Here is a 9,683-nt window from a genome sequence, read left to right as displayed (position 1 = left end):
TTCGGGGCACTGCTTGATCGTGGGAGCACAAGCGTAGCAAGAACAGAGGTAAGGCCAGAATGGCAGCCGCGATCAGTCCGTAGCGGCTGGCGACAGGTCGTAGCATGTACCGACACCTGCCTGGGTAGACAAGAAACTGCCCCCCACGCCCACAAGTCAGCACCCCAGGGCCCAGCGCGGGAGTGGGGCTAATGGGTAGACGTTCGGGGAGCGTGGCCCCGCCCATCTGGGGGCTACAGGGGCAGATGGCCTGGGGAGGGGGGATCAGCTTGGGGGAGGGCCCTGGGAGGGCGCCCTGGGTTGGGGAGGGGTCCAGGGGGGGGCTGGGGGTCCCAGGGTCGGGGACGGTGGGGTCCCAGAGGGGGTCCCAGGGGTCCAGGTAGGGTCTGGGGATCCCCGAGGGTTGGGGAGGGGTCCCAGAGGGGGTCAGGGGTGGGGGGGCGTCCGGGGGGGTTCCCCAGGGTCGGCGGACGGGTACCGAGTTGGGGTCCCAGGGCCCAGGGGGGTACTGGGGGGTCCCAGGGGTCGGGGGGTCCCCAGGGTCGGGAGGGGTCCCAGAATGGGGGTTCGCAGGGGTGAGGCCCGTCCCGAGGGGGCCTCAGGGGGTCTGGGGTCCAGGGGTGGGGGCGTCCCGGGGGGCCAGGTCAGGAAGGGTCCCAGAAGGGGGTCCCAGGGTCCAGGCGGGATCCCCCAGAGGGAGTCAGGGGTGGGGGCTGTCACCACGGGGGGGTCTCACCTCGGCCTCGTAGATGAATAGCACCACATGGGTATGGGTACGAGGGTTCATGTATCACGGAGAGCTTGAATGGAGCCCGTGTTGGCCTTGATCCGGCCCCTGGGGGTGGGGGAACCAATGAGCTGGGACGCCCCACGCCTTCCTGCCCCCGCTCACTGCCACTCTCGCCCTCAACTGCCCCTCCGCCCTATCTTTTTACATACTTCTCTCACTGCCCCTCCCCCACTGCCCCCCTTCACTGCCCCCCAATGCTCCCACGTCTACCCCCCCAGCGGTACCTGGTGACGGTGAACCCCTTCCCCAGCAGGATGAGCATCAGCAGGAAGACGAGGAAGCTGACGGAGAAGAGTAGCTTGGCTGGGGAGACAGTGGGGGTGAGCCAGGGCCTGGGGGTGACCCCCCACGTTCCCTCAGCCGCGCTCAGTCACGCATCCCCGGCCAGACGGGACCTCATGACCCACAGTGCGGGACCGGGCCGGAGCCCTGCTGCCCCAGGAAAGGGCTCCCCCGGGGGAAACTCCGGCCCAATCCCCCGTCCAACCGTGGGGCGCGGCCGGCCTTTGGCTGCTGGAGCGGGGATCGGGGGGCCCAGCTTGGGGGTCGGGAGGGCCCAGCTCCGGGCGCAGGGGTCGTGGGGGCCCAACAGGGGGTGCAGGGATCGGGGGGGCCCAGCTCCAGGCATGGGGTTCGCGAGGGCCCTAGCACTGGGTGTGGGGATGAGGGGCCCCACAGGGGATGCAGGGATCGAGGGGCCCAGCTTCGGTCACAGGGGGCCCAGCACTGGGTGTAGGGGTTGGGGGGGCAGCTCTGGGCATGGGGGTCAGGGGAGCCCAGCTCCAGCTGCAGATCCAGCTACGCAACCCCCGGCCCAAGCCCAAGCCCAAGCCCAGACAGGAGGTCCCCTCCCTGCCCTGCTCCAGGCCCCAGTGGTTCAGCCCGGGACAGCGCCACCCCTCCCGCATCGCTGGGGGATTGTGTGCGGCTGGTGCCTCCCCACAGCCCCCAAATCTCTCCCATGGCAGCTCCCCCAGCAGACCCACGTCCCCCTGCCCGGGGCCACGTCCACCTGGCTGCACCTGCCCGGCACCCACCCAGGATCTTGAGGCTGCCGTTCCCGACGCCGTCACAGGCGTATTGACCCCAGTAAATGCAGAAGAACAGCAGGCTCAGCACTGGCGGGGGAGAGACAGTGAGTGAGGAGCCCCCCCCACCCCCACCGCCGCTGCCACCCCCAACCCAGCATCAAACCCCAGACCTCCAGTGCCCTCACTCCTGACCCGCAGCCCCTGCTAGCCCGGCCCTGGGCTCCCCCCAGCTCAGCCGGTGCCCCTCACTCCTGACCCGCAGCCCCTGCTAGCCCGGCCCTGGGCTCCCCCCAGCTCAGCCGGTGCCCCTCATTCCTGACCCGCAGCCCCTGCTAGCCCGGCCCTGGGCTCCCAAGAGAGAGATTCAGCACAAAGACCAACGGCACACGACCCAAGATTTTGATCTGGTCTGGATTTTGCATAAGAGGAGCTGCTTAATACAAGGTGTCTTGCAGAAGACCACTGGGTCTCGTCTGTGTCACCACGGAGCATCGATCGGTCAGGCCGGTGCCGAGCCTCACTCCTGACTGCGACAAAGAGTTACAAAGCAAAATAAACCTCCCTGTTCCCAACCCGGCGAAGAAGCCAATTGTAGGTGAAGCGGCACTCGATAAGGCGGCGTATCAGTAAAGGTAGGTTAGCCATATAGGCATGCGACGCCCAGCCCTGCCAGGGCCCTCAACTCCCAACCCGAGCCCTGCTAGCTCCGGCCCTCGGGCTCCCCCCAGCTCAGACTAAGGTGCCCCTCACATCCTGACTGCAGCCCCCTGCTCCACAGCCACCAGTGCCCTCACTCCTGACCTGCAGCTGTGCCACTGATAAATGAATGTGTTTTAATTGTTCACTTATTATGTAAGTTCTGTTCACCTGAGAAGGCATTCCCTAATCACATGTCTGCATTGTAACTTCCTGTTTCATGTTTGAATTTTGTCATTCCAATAATGACTGGCAATTTGTGCCTCTCTCATACACTTTGTATTAGAAAATGGTAGAAAAACTTTGTGTATCAGATGTTCTAGGCCCTAAGGATAGTAAGTTAAAGTAAAAGAAACATGTGCCTTTTGCTAAGAAGTAAGAAAGATCTGCCCCCCCTCTGTTATCAATTGCCCCATTTGACTAATGAGGTGTGAATGAAAGTGAGGCTTGGAAGACACCCACACTCCAGAAGCTACAACAGTTGAAGAGGGAATGGAAGCCAGAGCAAAGGACAATACAACTTGCCAAGTGGGCCAATGGAGGGGAGCAGACATATTGACGACCCAGGGATTAGAAGCAAGCACCTCTTTAGAAAACGCCCTCTTTGAGCAGCATTGGGACAACACCCAGAAAAAGCAGCACAAGACCAACGGCAACAAGACGACCAGATTTGATCTGGTATGGTTTGCATAAGAAGGGAAGCTGTATAGAATACAAGGTGTCTTGCAGAAGGACCACTGGGTCTCGTCTGTGTCACCATGCGGAGGCATCGATCCGGATCGGCAGAAAGCCCGATCGGCAGAAGCCCGGCTCCACCCGTCCCCCATCTAACTCACCTGGCCAGTGCAGTTAAGGGGAGCAACGTGTTGGTAACAACAGCAAGACGGAGTGTGTGTGTGTCTGTGTGTCTGTGTGTGTCAGCGCATGACTGTAATAGATCATATGCATATGATAAAGTGTTAATTAAACCTGCATTACTAATAAATGTGGCGTTTTGCCTTAACCCCCCTGAAAAGATCCCATATAGCACTTTGAGTACAACACAGCCCCTGCTAGCCCAGCCCTGGGCTCCCCCCAGCTCCGCCGATGTCCCTCACTCCTGACCTGCAGCCCCAGCTCAAACTCACCCTCCACGCCGGCCGCTGTCATGAACATTTTGTAGGTGGTGTGGAGCAGCTGGCGTCCCTTGAGCAGATCTGAGGGTTGAGGGGGGTTAGCGAGGGGCTGGGGGCCCCGAACTCTCTCCCACAGGATGTGGCCCCCTGACCTGCAAAGGGCCTCCCTTCCCCTTTCCTTCCCTCCCGCACTTCCACCTCTGGGGTTGGGGGGTCATCCCAGATTACAACAAGCCACTGGGGGGGGAGGAGTGACCCTCACCTCCCCCAGACACAGGGGCCCCACGAACAGACCCCCCCATTCCAGGCTTGATCCCCCCCACGCCTAGTTATGGCCCCCCAGTAAAAGCTCCCCCACCCCCCAAGGACAAAGACAGTGACTCCCCAGACCACCTCCCCCACCGCCCCCAGCACTCACAGCCAAAGTAGCAGGAGATGAGGAGGATAAGGAGGAAGATGAGGAGGAAGGTGATGTCTGTCTCCAGGATTCCTGGGCGGGGGGAGAGGGGAGAATGACGCGGCGCCCCAGACAGGAGAGGGTTAACCCCACACATGGGCGGCACAAGTCCCGCCCCTCAGACCCAGCTGGGCAGGGTATAAAAGGGAGTAGCCCAGGCAGGCAGCTCATTCTGGGCTGACCCCTGGAGGGCCCTGGGTGGAGGTCACAGCCCCAGGGAATCACCTGCACCAAGGAGCCGGGAGATCCAGGTGCCCCCAGATGGCAGCAAGTGACCCAGGGAGGGTGCGTGAGCAGTACCTCCCCACTCCACCTCTGTCAGGGCCCTGGGTCGAGGCCCGGTGGAGTTGGGTGGGCCCAGGCCTCCCTTACCCTGGCTGTGGTGGCCCCTTCCTTCCTCTGGTATCTGCCATGGGGCACACTGGTGGTTCACTGACTCTGCCATAGGCTGCGCTGCCCTGAATGCAGGCGCCAACACATGTCTCCGGCCTCTGGGCTCTCCTGCTTTCAGCTTGGACTGTCAGAGAGACGGTGGTATCGCTTGCCTTGGCGTGCATAACCTGGCCGGAAGTGCCTGGCACCTCCCCTCGCTCCCTGGGCAGGAGACTATGGAGGGGCAAAGGGGCACCTGTGGGGCAGAGGCAGCAAGCTCTGCCCTCATCCCAGCTTCCTCCCCTTGCTGCCCTCCAACTCCCGGCTGAAGGACCCCACCAAAAACTCATTCAGCAGAGGAAGTGCCGGTCCAGAAGGATTTTTGCCATTGGTCAAAGATCATCTCCGTACTCCAGCTCCAGCCCATCACCCGCTGTGGGGAGAGGTCAGAGGTCACAGCCGGGGGCCGGGGCATGGCTGAGGCTGCTTGCGGCGTAGAAGTTACGGCCAAACTCACCCCACAACTTGCTGAGGGCCACGTACCACCAGCGCTCGCGGACCGAGGCGGAAACTCCCCGGCCGCTGGCGACAGCTCAGTTTAACCGCATGCGAGTCCTGGGTCAGCAGCCTGGGGGTGAGACGAGGGGGCAGAGAGATGAGACTGGGGCGGGGGCCAAGGGCGGGGGCGGGCGGGGCAATTTTTCTGTTTTTTGGGGGGGAAAGTAGAATGAATACATTTGTAAAAATAAGAAATGGATTAAAGAAATGTTGTATGCTACCTTTAGCTTTAAGAAATAAGAAATGTTGAAAATACAGGTGCCAAGGAAAAGAAACATTAGGCATAAACAAGGTGCTAACGGCGAAACATTAACAGAAGATCCGGTAATAGTTAGTGAGGAAATAAGACTATGCATGGCTAGCCCAGGTAAACTTAATCAGATTCTGCTTCCTTTGTAATCTTGCTAAGTGCTCCCCCTTTTATCTGTATAAATAAGAATAGTTTGTGTCTTGCATGGGGCTCAACATTATCTGGGTGTGTTAGCGCAGGGCCTGTGCTAATAAAGCAGAGTGTCTGACAAACTGGAGTCCTGAGTCTGATCTCTGACACATCAGAGCCAGTGCGGGGGTACCTGTGTGCTCCTTCTGTCTCCCTGCGTCCTCCAGGCCAGAACGCCTCCCACGGTTATCCGTGGGAGTCCTTCCTCGTTGCTGGGCGCGGGGCCCAGCCCAGGGCTGAGCTTTCTTCCCCCCGTTTGCACCTGCCGTGAATGGGCTGCGGGCGGGAACGCCTAGGGATTTATGGGGACCGCTCACCTGGCACCCCGACCAGGGCATTGGTGTGGGGGCTGTGGTTAGGGACGCCTGGGGGTTATGGGGCCCTTAACCTGGCACCCCCACGCAGGCATACAGTGTGCAGGGGGGGCGGCTGCAGGGGGACCCTGTCGGGTTATGGGGGCCTTTACCTGGCACCAACCACCAGGCATAACACATGGTGGGGGCGGCTGCCGGGGGGACCCTGGGGGTTATGGGCGCCCTTACCCTGGCACCGACCAAACCAGGCCGTATAGTGGGTGGGGCTGTGGGGGGGAACCCTGGGGGTTGCTGTGGGGGGGACCCTGGGGGTTATGGGGCCCTTACCTGGCACCCCGACCAGGCATACAGTGTGGGGGGCGGCTGCAGGGGGACCCTGGGGGTTATGGGGCCCTTACCTGGCACCCCAACTAGGTGTACAGTGGCGGGGGCTGTGGGGGGGACCCTGGGGGTTATGGGGCCCTTACCTGGCACCCCGACCAGGCGTACTGCGTGGTGAGGTTAATGACCTGGTTGTTTTCCGGCCGGATCACAGACTCTTTCGTCAGGCAGTCCTGGGAGGGGAGTAGAAGGGTTAGCACTGGAGACCCCCAACCCCCCACAAACCCACTGCAGTAAAGAGAGTTGCTAACGAGTGCCTCCTCGTTAATGAACGTGTGTGCGTGGGGGTGTCACAGACTCCAAGGCAGAAGGGACCATCTAGTTCAGGGGTAGGCACCCTATGGCACGCGTGCTGAAGGTGGCACTCGAGCTGATTTTCAGTGGCACTCACACTGCCTAGGTCCTGGCCCCCGCTCCGGGGGACTCTGCATTTTAATTTTAAATGAAGTTTCTTAAACATTTTGAAAACCTTATTTACTTACAACAATGGTTTAGTTATATATTATAGACTTCTAGAAAGAGATCTTCTAAAAATGTTAAAATGTATGACTGGCACCCGAAACCTCGAATCAGAGTGAATAAATGAAGACTCGGCACAGCACTTCTGAAAGGTTGCCAACCCCTGTAGGACGCAGCCCTGGAGCCGGGCTCTCAGCCGGGCTGGACTGATGGCCTCCCCCCAGGGGGGAGGTACCTGTTCTAGGCCTTACTTCAGTCCGGATGGGTCTAGTGCCACGTACAGCTGACAGTCTCTGCCCTGCACGGCACATCGAAGTGACCCCGCACTCGCCTCACCAGTATTTACCCCTCCCCTGAGCTTTCGCCCGCTGCAGCCGGGAGGAAGGGGGGGGGTTCCCGGGCCACTGGCACAGGGCCAAGAACTGACCCCTGCGGCCCCACTGGAAACCCACCTGCACGGGGACGAATCTCTGACAGTGACATTTTGAGACCATTTTTAACCCAGCTAACGAGCACTCGGTTCGTTTGATATCGTTCTAGTTTTTTAATCCAAGTCCAAAGCCTGACAGGATCTATCACAGCAACACTGTTAACTTTCTCCACCAAACTTGTATGTCTCACACAACAGCTGTCAAATTAGCCGGGCAGGCTCAATTTTCCATGAACCCATCTGGATTTGCATTAATTATATTACGCTCCTTTTGTCCTTCATTAATCGAGTTCCATATCAGCCGCCCATTAGCCTGTCCAGGATCAATGCCGGGCCAGCAGGGCTATAATCACCCAGCTCATCCCATTCACCCTTTGAAAATACTGGCACAAAATTTGCTTTCTTGCAGTCGTCTGGAACTTCCCCAGGGCTCTAAGACTGATTGCAAACAAAAATCAACATTAATGGTCCAGCAAATGCCTCAGCCAGCTCCTTTCACACTCTTGGATGCAAATTATCTGCACCTGCTGATTTAAACATCTCTGACGTAGCAGCTTCAGTTTAACATCATAAGAACATAACAGCTGCCCCCCTGGCACAGCCCCTGGTCCGGCTAGCTCAGTATCCTGTTTCTGACAGTGGTAAATGAACAGAATAGGGCAATTATCAAGTGGGCCGCCCTTCTTCCACTCCCAGCTCCTGGCAGCCAGCGGCTTAGGGACACCCAGAGCATGGGGGTGCATCCCCAACCATCTTGGGTAATAGTCATTGATGGACCAACCCTCCATGAACTTACCTAGTTGTTTCTTTTTGAACCCATTTATACTTTTGGCCTGTACAACATCCCATAGCAAGGAGTTCCACAGGTTAATTGTGCACTCAAAGAAAAACTAGTTCCTCTTGTGCGTATTAAACCTGTTAATTCATTTCATTGGGTGACCCCTGGCTTTTGCATCCCCGCTTTGTCCTCTCTTTTCTAAGGTGAACAGCCCTAATCTTTTTAATCTCTCTTCACGAGGAAGCTGTTACATCCCCTCGATCATCTTTCTTGCCCTTTTCTGAACCTTTCCTACCGCGTCCGTTTTTGAGATCGGAGGCCCAGATCTGTGCACAGTGCTGCAGCGTGGGCGCACCATGGATTAGTACAGGGGCATTATGATATTTTAGCTTGTTTCCTGTCCCTTTCCTAATAGTTCCCAACATTCTGGTTGCTTTTTTGGCGGCTGCTGCACATTGAGTGGATGTTTTCAGAGAACGATCCACAATGCCTCCAAGATCTTTCTGGAGTGGTAACAGCTCATGTAGACCCCATCATGGTGTGTGTAGAGCTGGGATGGTGTTTTCCAATGTGCATTACTTTGTATTTATCAACGTTGAATTTCATCTGCCATTTTGTTGCCCACTCACCCAGTTTTGTGAGATCCCTTTGCAGCTCTTCGCACTCTGCCTGGGACTTAACTATCTTGAGTAGTTTTGTGTCATCTGCAAATTTTGCCACCTCACTGTTTACCCCTTTTACCAGCTCGTTGACAAATGTTGAACAGCACTGGTCCCAGTACAGACCCCTGGGGGACCCTGCTATTTACCTTGTTCCATTATGAAAATTGACCCTTTCCTATCTTTTAACCAGTTACCAACCCATGAGAGGGACCTGCGCTCTTATCCCACGATTGCTTAGTTTGCTTAAGAGCCTTTGGGGAGGGCCCTTGTCCAAGGCTTTCTGAAAGTCCACATATGTGATAGCCACTGGCTCCCCCTTGGCCATGTGCTTGTTGACCCCACTCAAAGACTTCTAACAGATTGGTGAGGCGCGATTTTCCTTCACAAAAGTCATGTTGATTCTTCCCCAACAAATCATGTTAATTGTGTGTCTGACAGTTCTCTTCTTTTTTTACTATAGTTTCTACCAGTTTGTCTGGTACTGAAGTCAGGCTCACTGGCCTGCAATTGCCGTGATCACCTCTGGAGCTTTTTTTGTTTTTTTAATCAGTGTTACGTTAGGTATCTGCCAGTCAGCTGGTCCAGAGGCTGAGTGAAGCGATGTTTTACATGCCACAGTTAGCAGCTCTGCAGTTTCACCTCTGACTTTCTTCCGAACTCTTCGGTGGCCATCTGGTCCTGGCTGTTTATAGATGTTCGACTGCGTGTGTGTGTTCTCCCTGTGCGCTGCCTATTCATCACCCTTCATCCTGACCTGATCTTGGGGGGGGGAAGCGTCAGTGTGTTCCTGTTATCCTTCGGGAATGGTTCTGTACCATCCTCGTCAGTGGGGGGGGGCATCCTGGCACCACTCGCTAGTGGGGGGGAGGGTCCTGGCACCGCTCGTGTGATGCAGTAGGGGCTGTCTGTGTGGGGAATGGGAGAGCAGGGGAGGACTTTAGGGCATGGACTATACTGGAGCCTGTAACCTGAGCTAGGTAAGGGAGGGGAAAGGTCAACTCCTTTGCCCGGGAAGGGGGACAAAGGAAGGGGCTGAGAGGAGGGAAGTAGTTTTGCAGTTTGGGTTTGGGGCTGTGGGGCGGAATTCAGGGTATCCTAAGCTGGGATCCAAGCACCCTGAAAGCCCAGAAGGACTCGATGGAGGGGTCCTGACTGTGCCTGCAAGCTCTGCTGTAACCTGCGTTCCTGTTGTCCAATAAAC

The 9,683-nt window shown here is 57.4% G+C and overlaps 1 protein-coding gene across 1 annotated transcript in view; it reads right to left on the bottom strand.

Annotated features, from left to right (window-relative positions):
• Positions 1-783: 783 nt before the first annotated feature.
• Positions 784-9,683, bottom strand: part of LOC116829794 (transmembrane protein 145-like) — a 47,202-nt gene continuing 38,302 nt past the window's right edge. The window contains exons 4-8 of the mRNA XM_075071402.1: positions 4,051-4,122; positions 3,645-3,713; positions 1,828-1,908; positions 1,015-1,093; positions 784-835 (exon numbers count right to left, since the gene is read on the bottom strand). Coding sequence (XP_074927503.1) covers positions 784-835; positions 1,015-1,093; positions 1,828-1,908; positions 3,645-3,713; positions 4,051-4,122 — 353 coding nt within the window. The remainder of the gene's footprint in view (positions 836-1,014; positions 1,094-1,827; positions 1,909-3,644; positions 3,714-4,050; positions 4,123-9,683) is intronic.

This window comes from Chelonoidis abingdonii, chromosome 11 (assembly GCF_003597395.2).
Source record: "Chelonoidis abingdonii isolate Lonesome George chromosome 11, CheloAbing_2.0, whole genome shotgun sequence".
Classification (NCBI taxonomy): domain Eukaryota; kingdom Metazoa; phylum Chordata; order Testudines; family Testudinidae; genus Chelonoidis; species Chelonoidis abingdonii.
Note: the sequence above shows the minus strand (reverse complement) of the source record. Positions and strands in the feature narration are given on the sequence as shown.